Below are 20,753 nucleotides of genomic sequence, written 5' to 3' on the forward strand. Positions count from 1 at the left end.
TGGGTTTTCGTCTGATATGTACTATTTTAATCAGTTTTCCCCTGATTCACTCTTATTTCATCCACAAACCGTTTCAGAATACTAGTTTCATCCACTCATCCATTCCCCTGGCTCTCACACCCATATCAAAACTATCACATGTCCAAACCGTCTCAGAGCACCCATTTCACTTCTTCCCTTGCCCTCACACCCATATCAAAACTATCACATGTTCAAACCATCTCAGAGCACCCATTCCACCTGCTAAATAGTCTCCTTCCCTTACCCTCACACCCATATCAAAACTATCACATGTCCAAACCATCTCAGAGCACCCATTTCACCTGCTAAATAGTCTCCTTCCCTTACCCTTACACCCATATCAAAACTATCACATGTCCAAACCATCTCAGAGCACCCATTTCACCTGCTAAATAGTCTCCTTCCCTTACCCTCACACCCATTTCAAAACTATCACATGTCCAAACCATTTCACCTGCTAAATAGTCTATACTTCCCTTGCCCTCACACCCATATCAAAACTATCTTGTTAAAACCATCTCAGAGCACCCATTTCACCTGCTAAATAGTCTCCTTCCCTTGCCCTTACACCCATATCAAAACTATCATATGTCCTCACACCCATAGCTACGTATCTTCACTAATATTAACATTCACATTATTTTTTCTATCTCATTCTCTTCTTTTTTTTTCTAATATTTTCTCCATTTCGTCTTTTTTTTCCTTGCTTATTCCATTTCATTTTCTTTCTCTTCTTCATCTTTATCTTGTTTTTTTCTTACTTTGTTTCATTATTTCATCTTTCTCATCTCCCTTCCTTTATTTTCCTCTCCTCCATCTCCTCTTCTTTACTCTTTTTCTCTATCTAATTATCTTTTTCTCTCCCCTTCTCCCTTTTCTTTTCTCTTCCTTTCTTCATCTCCCTTCTTTCATCTCCATTTCCTCTCCTTTTCTCTTTCTTTCCCCTTCTTCCTTCTCTTCTCTCTTCCTTTCTTCATCTCCTCTCCATTATCTCCCATCCTCATCTCTCTTCCCTTCTCCATCTCCTCTTGACACACCATTCCACAGGGACAAGCCTCATTTTCGGACAGGTTGGCAGCCCTGACACAAAAACATACACTCTATTATATAAATCTGTGCTTTAATATGAACAATCTGTCCCCGGCATAAGAGGGACAGGTGCTATAGACATTCGGTGTGCCGTACGGAGCATAATAAAAGCATAGATCCGTTTACATTGACGGGATGAAACCTTCGGAAAAATACATAAGAATTCATGGTCGTAACTTGAAGGGCATGTTTTGATTGGGGTCCTCCTTAGCGAATGTCCTCCTCCTCCTCCTCCTTCTGAAGCCTCCTCATCCTGATCCACTAGAACCCAAGCAAGGAAACATAGCAAACTGAATTACTGTCCTCCTCCTCCTCCTCCTCCTCCTCCTCCTTCTTCCCTTCCGAACCCTCCCCTATCCACCAAGGCCTAAGAGAGGTAACATAACGAGCCTGACTGGCCCACTTCACAATCAGTCTCTACTAAACAATTCTAGTACAAAATAAACGTTGGCGAACGCTTCACTCGGGTGTTTTGAGCGTGGCTGAGGTCGTACAATCGAGGTCGTCCCGTTAAATGATGCTACGTAAACTAAACCTTGCCCTGATTGGCACTCGTCACATGGTCGAGGTCTTACGAGAAATGGAGTTTTGCGAAGACCTCAAGTTCGTGATACTAAACAATGCTACATAACATAATCTTTGCTAATGCTTTTGTCCGCTTCCTGATTGGTCACAGTGAAGAGTTGAGGTTTCGGTGGTAAACAGACTTATGAGAAATGGAGTTTTGCGAGGACCTCAAGATCGTGATACTAAACAATGCTACATAACATAATCTTTGCTAATGCTTCTGTCTGCTTCCTGATTGGTCACAGTGAAGAGTTGAGGTTTCGGTGGTAAACAGTCTTACGAGAAATGGAGTTTTGCGAGGACCTCAAGTTCGTGATACTAAACAATGCTACATAACATAATCTTTGCTAATGCTTCTGTCCGCTTCCTGATTGGTCACAGTGAAGAGTTGAGGTTTCGGTGGTAAACAGACTTATGAGAAATGGAGTTTTGCGAGGACCTCAAGATCGTGCAACTAAAAACTCCTACATAACATATTCTTTGCCAATGCTTATCCGCTTCCTCATTGGCCACGGGAAGAGTTGAGGTTTCGGTACTAAATAACCTTACGAGAACTAGACTTTTACCAATGCTTCTAGGTCCTATGTGACTTAAACCTTTGCCAACGCTTTCATCCGTTCTCCAATTGGCACTTCACTTGACCACTTCTGGCGAAACGACCTTCACATTTGGCCACTTGAACTGCTTTCTTTCTTTCTTTCCTTGCAGGCTGTTTTTTTTTCTTTTTTTGTAACTTATCATTGACCTCTCTTTCAGCCACTCCTCTTAACTCTCTTTTATGGGATAAGTGATATATGGGCTTTGCTTTTCATGATCGTTTTTGTTTTTATGGCCCTTGAGTTGTTTCCTTTACTGTAAAAAAAAAATAATAACAATAATAATAATAATAATAATAAAATAAGCATCCCACTCCTCTCTCGTAATACACACGTTACGAATTACATCACGAAACTCATAATTACGGATAAGATGTACAGTTTCATTTCCTTACTTTTACTTAACATATTTATACCTTACTTTTTACTTCACTTTCCTCCTGACTCCACCTATTGCCATCCTCCATAATCACTTTACGTCTTACTTTTTAAATATTCTTACTTTTCATTACGATATTTCCCCACTTTCGGCTTTTCTTGTTGTGTTGTCATCGCTGATAATCGTCTTACTGAAGCTTACCTCTCTCTTTAATATAGTTGACGTAATTCCTTTAAGTATTACGTATAGAGAACAGGGTAAAGAGAGGCACTGTTTTCTTGTTGTGTTGTCATCGCTAATAATCCTTACTGAAGCTCACCTCTCTCTTTAATATACTTGACGTAATTCCTTTAAGTATTACGTATGGAGAACAGGGTAAAGAGAGGTATCGTTTTCTTGTTGTGTTGTCATCGCTAATAATTGTCGTACTGAAGCTCACCTCTCTCTTTAATATAGTTGACGTAATTCCTTTAAGTATTACGTATAGAGAACAGGGTAAAGAGGTTTTCGGTAACTCTACATCGTCTATCAGAGAGAGCGAGACTGTGACTAAATATCCCCTTAATGATCTCTGCTTCTAGTACTGACTATCCTGGTATACACTATAGGCTTTGTATATATAGTTATGTGCATATTTACAGTCACACGACGCTGCGGACTCACCATCAACGCACTCGGAAACAGTCACACAAGGGGAGGGATTACATATGCGACACCACCGTAGGGAAATCACTGCCGCATCAACACACTCGTAAAGTCACACAGGGGGGGATTACATGCGCGACACCACCGTAGGGAAATCATTGCCGTCAACACACTCACAAACAGTCACACAAGGGGGGGATTACGTAAATGTAAATGCGCGACACCCCCGTAGGGAAATCACTGCTTGTAAACACACTTGGAAACAGTCACACAAGGGGGGGATTACGTAAATGTAAACGCGCGACACTGCTGTAGGGAAGTCACTGCCGTCAACACGCTTGTAAACACACTCGTAAACAGTCACACAGGGGGGGGGGGATTACATGTGTGACACTGCCTTAGGGATATCATTGCCATCAGCACACACTCGCAAACAGTCACAAAGGGGGAAGGTTAGATGTGCGACGCTACTGAAGGGAAATCACTGCCATCAACACACTTCTAAACACACTCACAGGGGGTAAGGTAAGATGCACGACACTACCAAAGGGAAGTCACTGCCATCAACACACTCTCGGAAACACAAGCGGGAAATACCAAAAGGAAATCATCACAAACACTCAGGAATGGTCACTCGAGGGAAGGTTAGATGCACGGCACTACCCAAGGGAAGTTTTCGTTGTATGTGCACGCTGAAACACACTCAGGAACGATCAAATGAAGGATGGTTGACGGCACGACACCACCGAAGGGAAATTCTTGCACCGGACACGAAATGCAGGGATGGCGGTGACCGGGAACGCTTTGGCATGACTCACGGGCTAAGCGGTTTGAATGAGATGACTCTGTGGCGAGCGGTGAATCGTGTAGGCAACGGATATCTCGGTGTGAATAAAAAAAATAAAAAACCAGCTTGATTAAAAATATAAATCGTAAGAAGACAACACAAATATAAGCAACATGAGACAACCCATACACAGAACACTGGATAATAATAGCACACACACACACACTAAAAAATAAAAAGTAGTGATCATAACACGACAGACTGCCACCCGAGCCTGCAAAATAAGATGCAGAGTATAGGTACAATATATATTTATACAGGCGTGTGTGTATATATGACATTTGTGATCACTTAACGGGAAATCTTAAACCAACGCATAAAAATATTCCTTGCGGGGCTTGAGAGCGTACAGGGGCTACATAATGGAGGCTATAGGAGAGGATCTGTCGATTAATGGTTCCTTAATTGCACTGACTATAATACACACACTAGGTGCAATAGGCAAAAAAAAAAAAAAAAAAAAAAAAAATACAGGGTTACATATCAACTTACGCCCGTTCGCACTGTACCGACAACCCAGCGACATTTAGCCCCTCTTCAAACTGTGTCAACTCAGCATCCGCCGATCGTTTCTGGTCCTCTTTCCCCCCATGTGCAACCCTTTCACATCAACGTTTCACGCCCAAGACCTCGTGTACTCGGAGTCGCTGGGGTGTCATGGCCCAGAGTCGCCACAGTGAACGGGGCTTTACCTGACTGAATGGTGGCAGAGTGGCAGCCAGCGAACTAAGATACGTGACCTAGGATTTACTTATCGACTCAAATGATTACGTAGAATACTCTTAACTCAAGCTGTGACACCTATCATAACAAACACACAAACGGCTTCACTTAGCAAGAAAAAATAAGTGTACATGACCGTCCTTGACATGCGGAAAACGATAATAATAAGAACAATAACATGCGTGAAGGCGGGTTCAAATCACTTATGGAAAATCTATGTAGGAGTGGATTGCAAGGGTTGAGTATTGAACGAAAGGAAACAGGTATAGTAATCCAATGTATATGTGAATGACCCAACCCTAAGGCGACACATATAGTTGGAAAGTTTCGTTTAGTCGGCGCAACAGAGACACATATAGGAACGGAAATTATTAACTGTGTGGCGTGTAGAAGAAAAAGTAGACTGATTATCGGATTCATGTCAACCGTTCCACTCGGACATCCGCTCGTGGGGATGGAGCTGAGGATGAGAGAGAGGAAGATGAGGAGAAGGAATGTGAGAGAGATGAGAAAGAGAAAACAGAGAGACAGAACATTGAGGATAAGAAAGAAAGAGTGAGGGAAAGAGAAGAAGAGAGAATGAGAGAGAAGAGAAAATATGTGAAAGAGAAAATGGAAAGACAGAGAACGTTGGGGATAAGAAAGAGAGAAGAAGAAGAGATGGAGAGAGAGAGTGAGAAAAAATGAGATAGAAAATGAAACAGAGAAAGAGAAACAGAGAGAGGGAGAGAGAGGCAACACACACACACACACACACACACACACACACATACATACACCCACCCACACACACACAAACACACACACACATAAGAGAACAAGCTACCGTCATCCTCCCTTATCCTGCCATGTTTCCCTTGGCCCTACACTTGATCATGGTCGCGCGCAGCTGAAACTGTTTCCGAGAGAGGGAGCGGACGTGCTTCAGGAAACAGTCCAGGTCGATCACGTCCCGGCGCAGTGCTTCCCCGAGGTAGTAAATGGCGTCCTGGGTGGCTTGGTCCTCTGCGTAGGCGTTCAGGAGTCTGGGGGGAGAGAGGGTGTGATTCTAGATATTTTTTTGTGTGGTTAGGGTGTGTTAGGTTAGGTTAGGTGGGGGTCTCAGGTTAAGTTAAGTAAGTTTAGGGATAGCAAGTTCAGGAGTCTGCGGGTGGAGTGGGTGTGATTCTAGATATTTTTGTGTGTGTTTATGGGTGTTAGGTTAGGTTAGGTGGGTGTCTCAGGTTAGGTTAAGTAAGTTCTGGAGTCTGGGGGAGGGGAGAGTGGGTGCGATTCTAGATATTTTTTGTGTGGTTAAGGGTGTTAGGTAGGTTTAGGGATAGTAAGTTCAGGAGTCTGGGGTTGAAGTGGGTGTGATTTTAGATATTTTTTTGGTTTTGTTGGTAAGGGTGTGTTAGGCTAGGTTAGGCAGTAAAGCTAGGATAAGTTAGGCTGGGTTAGGTAAGACTAGGTTAGGTTAGGTTAGGTTAGGTTAGGTAAGACTAGGTTAGGTTAGGTTACACAACAAGGAGAAAAAGAAGAAAAAGGAGGAGGAGAGAAATAACAAGAGCAAGAGAGAAGAGAATGAGAAAGAATATAGGAAGAAAATAAAATAAAGAGGAGAAAAGCAAAAGAAACAAGAACAAAATAAAAAGGAAAAGGAGAAAAAAATCATACAAAGAAAAAACGGAAAAAAATTAAGTGGAGGAAGATAACAATGAAGAAGAAGCAACTTACTGTTTATACAAGGGTGCGGTTGTGGTCACGGCCTCATCCACATCCAGGGGGTCGGTGGCGGATGAGAGACGCGCAACGACAGCCTTCATCTCCGCCTCTCGCTCCCTCAAGATCCTCACATTCTTGTCCAACTCGGTCTTGAAAGGGAGAGAGAAGAGTTATAGAGTCGTATTTTAAAACATTTCGTCGCCCAAGTTCACATATTTGACATGGTTTTCATAGGAGCTGTAGGCCTTTCCAGGGGTAGTTTTATGACCCTGGTGGTAGTTTGACCCTTCTTGTGCCATGAACCTTAAAAAACACTCATGAAAACCAAATTGATCCCCTCTTTGACCTTCAGAAATAGTTGATGTGAGAAGCGATGGTGTCTTAAAATATGGCCCATAGAGTTTAAGTGTCAAAGAAAAGGCTAATAGGAGTTTTTTGGGGTATTTCCATGTGTAGTTTTATGGCCCAGGTGGTAGTTAGGCCATTTTTTGTACCATAAGTGTAAAATATTGGCTTTGTTGGTCTCAGTAGTTGTTGGTAAGGGTGTGTTAGGTTAGGTTAGGTTATTATTGGTTAGACTAGGTTAGGTGTTTTGGGGGGGATATCCAGCATACCAATACCACATGGGAAACACTCCACTATCCACCACAGAGGCAGAGAAAGACCTGGGAGTGTATGTTACCAGGCTACCAGTGAAGGGATACCCAGCACACCAATACCACATGGGAAACACTCCACTATCCACCACAGAGGCAGAGAAAGACCTGGGAGTGTATGTTACCAGGCTACGAGTGAAAACCAAATCCGTGCCAATCGCAGCGGACGGGTTAAGCTTCCCTCACCTGCTCTAGATCCAGCTTGTTAATTAGTCCCTCCAGCTTGGTCTTCCCTTCGTTCAGGTCGGACTGCTGTTGCCGCAAGACCGAGACCTCCGCCTGGCACCCCCCGTAGCTGTCGCGGAGCTTGGCGCGGACCCGGTCGCTCACGGCGGAGATCAGCGACGCGCGGATGTGCTCCTCAGTGATCGTCCCCGTGCTGGTGGCTGACGTCGTGTTGGTCTCGGTGGCGGATGTCTGGCGGATGAGTAAAGACGGATGAGTAAAGAAATGAGGAAGGGATTTTTATTTATTTATTTTTTTACAACAAAGGAGACGGCTCAAGGGGAACAAAAAGTGTAGAAAAAACCCCCCGCTAGAAATGAACACACACACACACACGCACACACGCATGTACACCCACTCCCTTACCTGTGTGGACGGGTTAGAAGTCGCCGGCGGGTATGGGGTATAGGGCATCCCGGTAGCAGCGTAGGGCGGAGGGTACGCACCGCCCATTTGAGGCATGGTGGGGTGGGCTGCGGCAGTGCTGGTGGGTGGGTAAACTGGGTAAGGGGTGCTGGTGGGGGGGTAGCCTTGCTGTGTGGGGTATGCAGGGTATCCTGTGGTGGCTGGGGGTTGTGTTGGGTAGGGGAGGTTGGAGCCCACACCTGGCATGGGCATGTAAGCTGAAAGAGCAGGAAAATGAGTTAGTTGTTTGTTAAGTTTTACCAATGCGATAAAAATATATTGCCAAGTGATTAAAGGCAAGAATAGTTAGTTGTTTGTTAAGTTTTACCAATGCGATAAAAATATATTGCCAAGTGATTAAAGGGAAGAATAGTTAGTTGTTTGTTAAGTTTTACCAATGCGATAAAAATATATTGCCAAGTGATTAAAGGGAAGAATAGTTAGTTGTTTGTTAAGTTTTACCAATGCGATAAAAATATATTGCCAAGTGATTAAAGGGAAGAATAGTTAGTTGTTTGTTAAGTTTTACCAATGCGATAAAAATATATTGCCAAGTGATTAAAGGCAAGAATAGTTAGTTGTTTGTTAAGTTTTACCAATGCGAGAAAAATATATTGCCAAGTGATTAAAGGGAAGAATAGTTAGTTGTTTGTTAAGTTTTACCAATGCGATAAAAATATACCGTACAGTAAAGTGTTATTTGTTACAGTTTTACCAGCACAAAAAAAAATATATGATCGTAAAGAGCGACAAACAGAAAACAGACCAGAAAATAAAACACCGAAAATATAAATAACAAGAATAGATGAGTTTGACCTACCCGGCATGCTGGGGGGGAAGGCGCTGGGGTAGGGGGTGGAGGACGTGGTCACATTCTTGGGCTTGGAGTACACCGGCGGCATCTCGTTAAACACCATAATCATGATCTGGATGAGGCCGACCAGGTCCGAGGAGTTCTGCGGATAAAGGAATCGAGTTATCTATAGTTTGGGGCATGGGTAAAAGGAAGACACTAAAGATAAGATATATAAAAAAATGCCAGAATGTGTCGATAAAGATATATATATGTTGTGTGAGAAGTGATAATTTTACACAGAAGTAGAATTAAAAAACAATACTTGAAAAACAAAACGGTGTAGATAGAAAAATATGAATTAATAAAGATTAGCTATACAAACAGTCGTAATTTTATACATTCGAGAACAAGTCTTTTAAATGGTCAAGAAATTCCAAAAAGACGAGACTCAGAATAACGTTTATCTACTTCACCCTATACAAAGGGAAGACAAACTCAACCTCACCAAAACAGACAAACACACACAGACACAAGCGTGCCACTCACCAGGTTCCAAGACAAACCTAACCTCACCAAAACACAGACAAACACACAGACTCAAGCGCACCACTCACCAGGTTCCAAGACAAACCCAACCTCACCAAAACACAGACAAACACACACAGACTCAAGCGTGCCACTCACCAGGTTCCACTCATGCAGGTAAGGCAGGAAGACTTTGCCATTCTGGTCGACATGACGCGAGGCTTTGATGAGCATGTCTGGGGTTGGCTTGACGTACACCATCGGAGGGGAGAATGGGTGGTTGTCGAGGAGCCAGATGCAGACGGGGATGTTGTATACTGACCCTGGGGTGGCGCGGTGTGGTGTGGGGTGGCACGGCGGAGGTGGCGGAGGTGATGAAAGAAAGTGGTGAGTTGTGTTTACGTGTGTGTGTGTGTGTGTGTGTGTGTGTGTGTTGGTGCTCTACTGGCAATACTGTATTGATCTATTTATTCATTGTTTGATTGGCAATTCTTATGCTTTGTTTATTATTTTTTTTCTTGTCTGGTATCAATTATTCATTTTTGTTTTTCTGGCAAGTGATTTATTTTTTTGTTAGTTATCCATGAAAACAGATTGCCAGAGTGCATTCATGGATATTTGTGTACATTTCAACGACAATTATATATATTTCAAAGTTAACTACCTATTTAAATAAAGATATATATGTCTGAATATGTGTATTTCAAGAGCAATTATAAATATCCCAATCAGTTACGTGTCTATTCAAAACAAAGTCAGATATATTTACCATGAATTAAGTACACTATGATTATATGTATGTGTGTATATATATTTCAACAACCTATGAATAACTGTACTATGTGTGTTTATATTTAAAAAACCTATATATATCTGTACTATATGAATGTGTGTATATATATTTCAACAACCTATGAATATATGTACTATGTGTGTTTATATTTAAAAAACCTATATATATCTGTACTATATGAATGTGTGTATATATATTTCAAAAACCTATGAATATATGTACTATGTGTGTTTATATATTTCAACAACCTATATATATCTGTACTATGTGTGTTTATATTTAAAAAACCTATATATATATGTACTATGTGAATGTGTGTATATATATTTCAAAAACCTATGAATATATGTACTATGTGTGTTTATATATTTCAACAAACTATACATATCTGTACTCTGTGTGTTTATATATATTTCAACAACCTATGAATATATGTACTATGTGTGTTTATATTTAAAAAACCTATATATATGTACTATGTGAATGTGTGTATATATATTTCAACACCCTATGAATATATGTACTATGTGTGTTTATATTTAAAAAACCTATATATATGTACTATGTGAATGTGTGTATATATATTTCAACAACCTATGAATATCTGTACTCTGTGTGTTTATATTTAAAAAACCTATATATATATGTACTATGTGAATGTGTGTATATATATTTCAAAAACCTATGAATATATGTACTATGTGTGTTTATATTTCAAAAACCTATATATATATATGTACTATGTGAATGTGTGTATATATATTTCAACAACCTATGAATATATGTACTATGTGTGTTTATATATTTCAACAAACTATATATATCTGTACTATGTGTGTATATATATTTCAACAACCTATGAATATCTGTACTCTGTGTGTTTATATTTAAAAAACCTATATATATGTACTATGTGAATGTGTGTATATATATTTCAACAACCTATGAATATATGTACTATGTGTGTTTATATATTTCAACAACCTATATATATCTGTACTCTGTGTGTTTATATATATTTCAACAACCTATGAATATATGTACTATGTGTGTTTATATTTAAAAAACCTATATATATGTACTATGTGAGTGTGTGTATATATATTTCAACAACCTATGAATATATGTACTATGTGTGTTTATATATTTCAACAACCTATATATATCTGTACTCTGTGTGTTTATATATATTTCAAAAACCTATGAATATATGTACTATGTGTGTTTATATTTCAAAAACCTATATATATCTGTACTATGTGAATGTGTGTATATATATTTCAAAAACCTATGAATATATGTACTATGTGTGTTTATATATTTCAACAACCTATATATATCTGTACTATGTGAATGTGTGTATATATATTTCAAAAACCTATGAATATATGTACTATGTGTGTTTATATTTCAAAAACCTATATATATATGTACTATGTGAATGTGTGTATATATATTTCAAAAACCTATGAATATATGTACTATGTGTGTTTATATATTTCAACAACCTATATATATCTGTACTATGTGAATGTGTGTATATATATTTAAAAAACCTATGAATATATGTACTATGTGTGTTTATATTTCAAAAACCTATATATATCTGTACTCTGTGTTTATATATATTTCAACAACCTATGAATATCTGTACTATGTGTGTTTAAATTTAAAAAACCTATGAATATATGTACTATGTGAATGTGTGTATATATATTTCAACACCCTATGAATATCTGTACTATGTGTGTTTATATTTCAAAAACCTATATATATGTACTATGTGAATGTGTGTATATATATTTAAAAAACCTATGAATATCTGTACTATGTGTGTTTATATATTTCAACAACCTATATATATCTGTACTCTGTGTGTTTATATATATTTCAACAACCTATGAATATCTGTACTATGTGTGTTTATATTTAAAAAAACCTATATATATGTACTATGTGAGTGTGTGTATATATATTTCAACAACCCTATGAATATCTGTACTATGTGTGTTTATATTTCAAAAACCTATATATATATGTACTATGTGAATGTGTGTATATATATTTCAACACCCTATGAATATCTGTACTATGTGTGTTTATATTTAAAAAACCTATATATATGTACTATGTGAGTGTGTGTATATATATTTCAACAACCTATGAATATCTGTACTATGTGTGTTTATATTTCAAAAACCTATATATATATGTACTATGTGAATCTGTGTATATATATTTCAACAACCTATGAATATCTGTACTATGTGTGTTTATATTTCAATCAGCAAGTCATATGCACTTTAGCTCAGGTGGTACAGATGTCAAACCATATTTAGCCCACAGAGCAGTGTTAATCTACCGTCTGGGCACCACATTGATTAGTATAACAGGCAAATACTCATCCACGGACAAGACAATTACAATGACCACCAGAGACGCAGAATAGGGGAGTCTGTCCACCTACATCACAGGGGCTTTGTTGTTGTGAGAGAGACAGGTGAAATTTAAAATGACGCTGGTGTGATGGTGTTTTTTGAGGCTCTGGGTACTTCTCTGAGAGCTTGATGATACCCAGGGCACAGAAGAACTATCATACAAGCATCAGTTTAAATTTCGTGTGTCTGTGACGTTCCCGAAAGAGCTGAATGAAACTCAAACTGATGCTAATTGAAGCGTTTTTAGGGCTCAGGGTAATTCTTCGGGAGCTTGATGATATCCAGAGAACAGTACAACTATCATATTGGCATCAGTCTGAACTTCCCACTCCTCTTCTGGCAACAATGGAGCCTGTGATGTTACGAGAGAGATGGGCGAAATTTAAACTGATGCTGTGATAGTGTTTTTAGGGCTCAGGGTAATTCTTCGGGAGCCTTATGATACCCAGAACATAAAAAAACTATCATACCATCACCCATGTAAATTTCGCCCAGCTCTCTCGTCACAACCCGGCCCCTGTGATGAAGCTGGCCATGCTCTCCTCCCCTACGCCTCTGATGGACACAAGATACACACAAGACCAAGACCAAGGTGTTCTTATAGTTAGTTGAGGTTAGTGTAACGTGGACAAGGCTCAGCAAAGTTCTCAATGGCTTCAGCAGTCAAAATTGCACTTCGCCAGAGGGTGGGACAAATACATTAGGTTAGGATGTATGAGCGGGTCTTTACAAGCATGGGAGAGTAAGATACGGTAGCTAGGTTAGGAGTCACTGGCAGGCCATTCCATTACAAGCAGGAGTATGGTATAGGTAGATAGGGACTTACAAGCAAGAGAGAAGCAGGACCAGTTATGCTAAATCTACTCCACCTTGTTCCAGCACTCGACTAGAATGACTGAGAGAAAGGCGTTGTGTGTGCGCTAAGAATGAAATCAATGGTGCAGATTCTAACACCTAAGGGAAGGGGATTTGAATAGGTTTAAATAAGAGACACAGACACTCAGCCCTTTCAATACGGTGACGCAGATGTCGGCGTCCGGTATGGAAAAGGTTAAGAGAAAATGGAAGAGGATTAAGAGGTTTAGAAGAGGAATGATCCTATTTCATTTCCTCTTAACCCTTTCCATACTGTGACGCCGATGTCTGCGTCACGTATTGAAAGGGTTAAAGAACAACACCCAATAAGGTTATATAAGACACTGAGAGAGATGTTTTGTGTGTGCTGAAAATGAAATCAATGGTGCAGATTCTAACACCCAATAGAAGAGGATCTGAATAGGTTTAAATAGGACACTGAGATGCTAAAAAAAACACCCTGAATGAGTTTATATAAGACATAGAGAGAGGCGTCTTGTTTGTGCTAAAAATGAAATCAAAGGTACAGATTCTAACACCCAATAGAAGAGGATCTGAATAGGTTTAAATACAGACACTGAGATGCTAAAAAACACCCTGATTGAGTTTATATAAGACATAGAGAGAGGCGTCTTGGGTGAGCTAAGAATGAAATCAATGGTGCAGATTCTAACACCCAATAGAAGAGGATCTGAATAGGTTTAAATACAGACACTGAGATGCTAAAAAACAACCTGAATGAGTTTATATAAGACAGAGAGAGAGGCGTCTTGAGTGAGCTAAGAATGAAATCAGGGGTACCATTTCTATTGCAAAAATATAAGGGTGCAAGTGACTTTAAATAGGGGCGCTAAAACACGCCCCAGAGTAAGATGAAACAAAACACTGAGGTAGAGAGAGCGAGCGTGCGTGTGCCGAGAAATAAAATCACCCGTGCCATTTCTATCACAAAAAATAAAACAACCCAAATAATGAGACTAAAAACGGACTATGCAGGTTCCATCATCAAGGAAAAAACAAAGAGTGGAAATATTCAGACACCAATAGGGTTGACACAAAGGCCGAACCATGCTAGAATACAACCCTTGGAGGCACGTCAGGCACAGCTATGGGGTTGGAATCGTTCACCCCCTACCCCCCCCGCAACCCCCTAGCCATTACTGCAGGAGGTGTGAACTGTGTGGGGTGTGACGCACTTAAGAACGACACACTAGCTGGGGGGGCTGAAGGGTGTGTGAAGGGTGAAGGGAGGGGGTGGGAGGGGGTGACGAGATAACTGGTTCTGACGATGAATGAGACTGGTAGTGGAAGTAGTAGTAGTAGTAGTAGTAGTAGTAGTAGTAGTAGTAGTATATCTCAAAATACTCTACCTACTAAAAATTTGACCTGTATGTTCGGCTAAGGAATAATTTTAACCCAATAGAAAAATAGTAGTAGTAGTAGTAGTAGTAGTAGTAGTAATATAAGTAGACATATAAGTATAAGTAGCCTCTATAATGTCAACCTTAACCTGTGAAAAATTTGACTTGCATATCTGACTAAGGAATAATTTTAGGCCTATAGAAAAGTAGTATACGCATTAGTAGTAGTGAAAGTAGGTGTATAAATATTGGTAGCCTATCCAGACATCAACACACTCTCCTGAATTTGACGAACCACAAAACGCAATCACAAAACCAAACCCAAGTCGTAGCGGATGTGCGACACACCCCAAAGAACATCCACTCAACTAGCCCCCCCTTCCCCGACCCACCAACCCACACACACACACACACAAGAGGAAGCACCAAAGAAGCAGCACCTACTGAGAGAGACATGCAGGAAGCCTATTGCACCTTCCACTAAGAGAGCTGAAAGTGATCTCGAGTGCTGGAGGGGGAGGCGAGGAAGGAGGCGGTGATCAGCAATTAAGCGAGACAGCAGAGACCATGCACCACCACTTCACCTCATTTGCAAGGGGGTATGTGACTGTGGGAGGGAGTGGGGGGATGTGGGAGAGGGAGGGAGGGAGTACTCATGGTGGGTGGGTAGGTGGGTGGATTATTAGCAAGGGCCAGTGTGAATCCTCTGACTGCTCTCAGCACGACAAGACTGTGAGTGAAGGCGTGAATCTGGGAGAGCTTGTATGGGTTTGAGATCTGGTCCGCCCTTTCCGCTTCCCTCTGAATAGACCCAAGTGGCCACACCCCACACCATACCTTTATATGTAACGGGTATTGTGCCGTCGAGACACAGTAAGTAGCGTGAAGTGCCACTGCGGAACACTTGCAAAAGAGAAAAGAAAAATACAGTGAGGGTTGAATCTGGCATCGTGAAGACACACACAATGATTGGGTTCAGTGAAGGGAGAATGCCGGGAATGATGCCGCTGACCTCAACCCTCTATGGAGATGCTGTTAATTGACGTTCTTCAAGTCTACTAGTCCTTACATGTCGGTGATTTAGTGTGTAGGCAGGCCACGCATCACCACACATTCTAAGCATTCTCATGTCTTCGTGAACACAGTCGCTGCCCGGGGAAGTCGCTGACCGCTCGCCGAACCAACGTAAACAAAACTGACTCCCGAAACGCAACTCAAAATAAAGCCCTTGACAATACTAGAGGAGGACTAGACGACAACAAACATAAAGAAACACAGAAAACGAGGCGTTCGGTGACTTCCCCAAACAGCACCACAAAAAAATATCACTGCAGAGGACCAAAACACAACTTCAATGTGCTTTGCTCCTTGCAGGGACGAAGGGTCAATGAATGAATGTCTAGCAGCGTGTGACAAGGCAGCCCCTCGGGAAGACCTAAGTGTGCGACAGTGGTCAGGACCTCACCCAAGACCAAAGAGCTGGCTCCGTTACGAAAGCAAATCCTTCAAACGGAACTCGACTGATATGAACGTCAATATGTGAGTAAAGGAAGTGTCTAGGGGTCTGGTATGGGGTCCAGCCGCCAGCACACTCCGGCCTATCACCTTGGGGCATCCCTGGACGAGTCGCCGCTCACCTTTGAAGCGTACTGGGATCGTGCCATGAAGGTTCAACAACTCGCGTTCGATGCCATCATTAAAAACTAAAAATAGAGGTAAAAACTGGATGATCTTTTGGAGGGTGAGAAGATGAGGAGTGACTGAGGAATGACAGAGGAAATAGGAAGATTAATGAGTGATTCTGGCAACAGATTAGTGGGGAAAAGGTAGAGAAGTATAGGTGATTGAAGTCTATAAAGGTAGAAACTGTGATCTTTAAGGAGTGGTGAGGAAACAGGGATTAGCAGAGGACTGAGGGAGGAAACAAGAAGACTAAGAAATGGTTATGGAAATATATTAGTGGAGGGAAAAGTAGAGATGTATAGGTGATTGAAGTCTATAAAGGTAGAAACTGTGTGATCTTTAAGGAGTGGTGAGGAAACAGGGATTAGCAGAGGACTGAGGGAGGAAACAAGAAGACTAGGAAATGGTTATGGAAATATATTAGTGGAGGGAAAAGTAGAGAAGTATAGGTGATTGAAGTCTATAAAGGTAGAAATTGTGTGATCTTTAAGGAGTGGTGAGGAAACAGGGATTAGCAGAGGACTGAGGGAGGAAACAAGAAGACTAAGAAATGGTTATGGAAATATATTAGCAGAAGGAAAAGTAGAGAAGAACAAGTGACTGAAAAATGTATATAGACCCAAAAGGAGTCCATAGGTTGAGCAGAGATCGATATGAAAAATTAGAAGACAATAGGGAGGGGACAAAAATCTATTGGAAGAGGCTGATGAGAACAGACTGATGTGAAATTAATTAGTTTAGGATGATTATGAATGATGTGATAAAGAATTGCTACTAATTTCATCTTAAGCTAAAGTTATGAGGTGAATATAAGCTCTGTACTTTAATAATGTAGATACTAAAATGAATCTGACTGAGAAACATGATCTGAATTTATCCTACATTTTCTCTCCATAGAATTACACTAAATGAAGAATGTAAAGTAAAAACTAATCTGAAAATAAAGTGAGATAAAAACTAACATTGTGCACTGAAAGAGAACATTAATTAAGATATACAGTACACCCAGAATTAAATTTAAGTCTCTTTAAATAAGGAATTACACCAAATTTATAGGATCCATAAGAAATCAAATTAAACTGGAAAACAAAATTAATGAGCAGGATGCAGGAGTAAATATCATAATCTGAAAAACATGAGTAATTACTGAAAATATATAAAAAATAACATAGCTGAGGGAGAGGCTTCAATAATACGCAACTCATATAAAAAAAAATAATTGAGTAGGTAAATCATATGAAACAGCAAAAATGAAAACAATAGGTGATTCATATCTAAAAAAAAATTTAAAAAAGGTAAATCATATGAAACAGCAAAAATAAAAAAAACATTAGGTGATTCATATCTAATAATAATAGTAATAACATTGAAAAAAGAAAATCGAAATGCAATTGAATATAAATGAATGGACAGACCAATCCAAAGATGACCTCCATTTATTTTGTTTCATCATTGCTAATTCATATACTAACTAAATAAAATGAAAAGTGAATGAAAATTTAACAGAATCATGATGAAATACATATGAATAAATAAATCCAAGGAACTTCCACTCCTTTCTATCATCATGGTCATCATCGTCATCATCAGGACTCACCGAACTTGTCCAGCTTGGGGACGAGGCCTCGGTAGTTGTGTAGCGCTGTCATGACATCCAACTTGGTCTTGTCCGCATTCTGGTACTGAAAAACACACAAACACACGTACACATCACAGCGAGGCAACTAATTCATATAAATTAATGAATAAATAAATAACGGACTAGTTCATTCTTACCTAAATAAAAAATAACTGACATACAATTGACAAGACAAAAATATCACACAGAGAAACAAATCAATAAAAAACAAAAAAAAAGACAGGAAGAAAACACGATTAGGAAGAATTCTGACAGGTCACAAACACGTACTGACCTGACCTGACCTGACCCAGACCCAAACCCTAAACAAACACAAACCACCAAGAAAACAAACATAACACGAGAAACAAACGAATCAACAAAGAAAAATGGGAAAAAAATATTGAGTATGAAGAATTGACAGGTTTAAAACACGTATTACCTTCCTGACCTGACCTAACCCCAATCCACTGACCCCCCATTGACCTGAACACCTTAAATCACCCCATAAACCGAAAACACAGGCTAAACATCACTTATAATACACGAAAACAAAAAAAACAAGAAAAAAAAACAGCAAGTACGAATTCTGACAGGTCTGAAACACGTACGGTATTACCTTCCTAACCTGACATTGACCTTAACCCCTTAAATCACCTTATAAACCTAAACATCACTTAAAGTACACGAAAACAGAAACCCAAGAAAAAAAACACGAGTAGGAAGAATTCTGACAGGTCTTCAACACGTATTACCTCCCTGACCTGACCGTACCCCAATGCACCCTTCCCCATTGACCTAAACACCTTAAATCACCCTATAAACCTAAAACACAAGCTAAACATCACTTAAAATACACGAAAAGGGAAAAATCAGCAATGTCAACACACGGCAACCTCTAAGACCAACACAATGACCATCCCTTCCCCGCCCAAATACAGGTTTATTACACGTATTTCAGGGTGGTTGAGGGTGATTTTAGAGGTCATACGTACCCTGTTAGCCACCGCCTGCAAGACCACCTGCTCATGGGCCTGGAGAGACATGGTGGAGGGAAAAAATGGCCCTTATCTCTCCGTCCTTCCTCCTCCTCTTTATTTTCTTCCCCCGGAGTGTCCCTGTTGGGCGGGTTTTGGGCGGGTTCTGGGAAGGGTTGCGGTTTTTTCTCTTGGTCTTGGTCTTGGTCTTGGTTCGGGTGGTGGTTGTCCCTTGCGATTTTTTATTATTATTTTCTTTATTATAGGGAGTAAAGGAAGAGTGGAAATAAATCAATAAAATAATGATAATGATAATAATTCCTCCTCCTCTTTATTTTTCTGCCTCGAAGTCTCCTCTTGGGCGGGTTCTGGGAAGGGTTGCGGTTTTTTTTTTTTTATTATATGGAAGAGTGAAATAAAAAAATAAATAAATAAATAATAAATTCCTCCTCCCTCTTTTTTTTTTCTGCCTCGAAGTCTCCTCTTGGGCGGGTTCTGGGAAGGTTTGCGGTTTTTTCTTTTTATTATATTTTCTCTATTATAGTAAAGGAGTAAAGGAAGAGTGGAAATAAATCAATAAAATAATGATAATGATAATAATTCCTCCTCCTCTTTATTTTTCTGCCTCGAAGTCTCCTCTTGGGCGGGTTCTGGGAAGGGTTGCGGTTTTTTCTTTTTATTATATTTTCTCTATTATAGTAAAGGGAGTAAAGGAAGAGAGGAAATAAATCAATAAAATAATAATAATGATAATAATTCCTCCTCCTCTTTATTTTTCTGCCTCGAAGTCTCCTCTTGGGCGGGTTCTGGGAAGGGTTGCGGTTTTTTCTTTTTATTATATTTTCTCTATTATAGTAAAGGGAGTAAAGGAAGAGTGGAAATAAATCAATAAAATAATAATAATGATAATAATTCCTCCTCCTCTTTATTTTTCTGCCTCGAAGTCTCCTCTTGGGCGGGTTCTGGGAAGGGTTGCGGTTTTTTCTTTTTATTATATTTTCTCTATTATAGTAAAGGGAGTAAAGGAGGAGTGGAAATAAATCAATAAAATAATAATAATGATAATAATTCCTCCTCCTCTTTATTTTTCTGCCTCAGACTCTCCTCTTGGGCTGTTTTGGGGGAGAGTTGGGCGTGTTTTTCTTATTTCTCCTTTTTACAATAAAGAAAACAGGTCAAGGACGAAAATAAATCAATGAAATAATAGTAATAATGATAATGATAATAGTAACAATGATAATAGTCTTGGCTTTAGAGAGGAGGTTATTTTTGCCCGTATAAATGAGGGATATATGGATATTGATATATTTGCATTTTATTAGTTCAAAAGCATTAATTCATCAATATAGCATAATATAATAGTCTTACGGGTTGATAGGAAGTCAGTTTTGCACGTATAACTGTTTCAAATTAGTGAGCTCTGAGCAAGTTAATTATATATATGAGAAATAGCCCAATGTTGTATATAGGAGGCATATTTTCCAAAGCATTAGCTAGGTCATCACCAGAACATTATATAATAGCCTGAAATGTGGAAAGGAAGTTATTTATGCACGTATTAATGTTTTAAACGTGTATATTGAGCTAGCATGAGAAATATAGCCCAAGGTGGTGGTGGGTTGGGCGGGTCACAGAGAGATGATTCATAACTAACTTTCCGTATTATGCAACGTTGTTCGTTCAGGGTTAAAATGACCACAGAATGAACAACGTAATAACAAATAAATATAAATAAAAATCCTGTTATGACCTATAGTAACCATATATTCGTAAAAGCTATATAGCCAATATTAACTCTTAACTCATTTATTATAGAGTTCCATATGGCTACAGAGGGACAGTGAGCCCAT

The 20,753-nt window shown here is 39.5% G+C and overlaps 1 protein-coding gene and 3 long non-coding RNA genes across 4 annotated transcripts; 2 read left to right on the forward strand and 2 right to left on the reverse strand.

Moving 5' to 3' along the window:
• The first annotated feature begins 29 nt into the window (after positions 1 to 29).
• Positions 30 to 5,646, forward strand: LOC126985279 (uncharacterized). Its single transcript, XR_007738455.1, has 2 exons — positions 30 to 1,798; positions 1,935 to 5,646. It is a non-coding gene; the product is annotated as an uncharacterized LOC126985279 (long non-coding RNA).
• LOC126985278 (tumor susceptibility gene 101 protein-like) lies at positions 2,443 to 19,083 on the reverse strand. Its single transcript, XM_050839929.1, has 9 exons — positions 18,922 to 19,083; positions 17,906 to 17,990; positions 15,463 to 15,528; positions 9,338 to 9,501; positions 8,678 to 8,813; positions 7,819 to 8,075; positions 7,414 to 7,644; positions 6,584 to 6,720; positions 2,443 to 5,892 (listed from the first exon to the last, which is right to left on the reverse strand). The coding sequence occupies exons 1-9, from the start codon at positions 18,970 to 18,972 to the stop codon at positions 5,706 to 5,708; spliced, it is 1,314 nt and encodes a 437-aa protein (XP_050695886.1). The 5' UTR covers positions 18,973 to 19,083; the 3' UTR covers positions 2,443 to 5,705.
• LOC126985280 (uncharacterized) lies at positions 10,540 to 12,113 on the reverse strand. The gene is made up of 4 exons (XR_007738456.1): positions 11,998 to 12,113; positions 11,826 to 11,910; positions 10,828 to 11,567; positions 10,540 to 10,743 (listed from the first exon to the last, which is right to left on the reverse strand). It is a non-coding gene; the product is annotated as an uncharacterized LOC126985280 (long non-coding RNA).
• Positions 13,583 to 14,727, forward strand: LOC126985282 (uncharacterized). Its single transcript, XR_007738459.1, has 2 exons — positions 13,583 to 13,688; positions 13,827 to 14,727. It is a non-coding gene; the product is annotated as an uncharacterized LOC126985282 (long non-coding RNA).
• Positions 19,084 to 20,753: the final 1,670 nt, after the last annotated feature.

This window comes from Eriocheir sinensis, chromosome 59 (genome assembly GCF_024679095.1).
Source record: "Eriocheir sinensis breed Jianghai 21 chromosome 59, ASM2467909v1, whole genome shotgun sequence".
NCBI classification, from domain to species: Eukaryota; Metazoa; Arthropoda; class Malacostraca; order Decapoda; family Varunidae; genus Eriocheir; species Eriocheir sinensis.

What these genes read in the sequence shown, in the direction of transcription:
- LOC126985278 (XM_050839929.1), bottom strand. Translation starts at nt 18,972, where the DNA reads ATGTCTCTCCAGGCCCATGAGCAGGTGGTCTTGCAGGCGGTGGCTAAC. An exon ending in ACCTGCATGAGTGGAACCTG is followed by an intron (nt 8,814 to 9,337) that starts GTGAGTGGCACG and finishes CTTTATCCGCAG; the next exon opens with AACTCCTCGGACCTGGTCGG. An exon ending in CTTCCCCCCCAGCATGCCGG is followed by an intron (nt 8,076 to 8,677) that starts GTAGGTCAAACT and finishes CTGCTCTTTCAG; the next exon opens with CTTACATGCCCATGCCAGGT.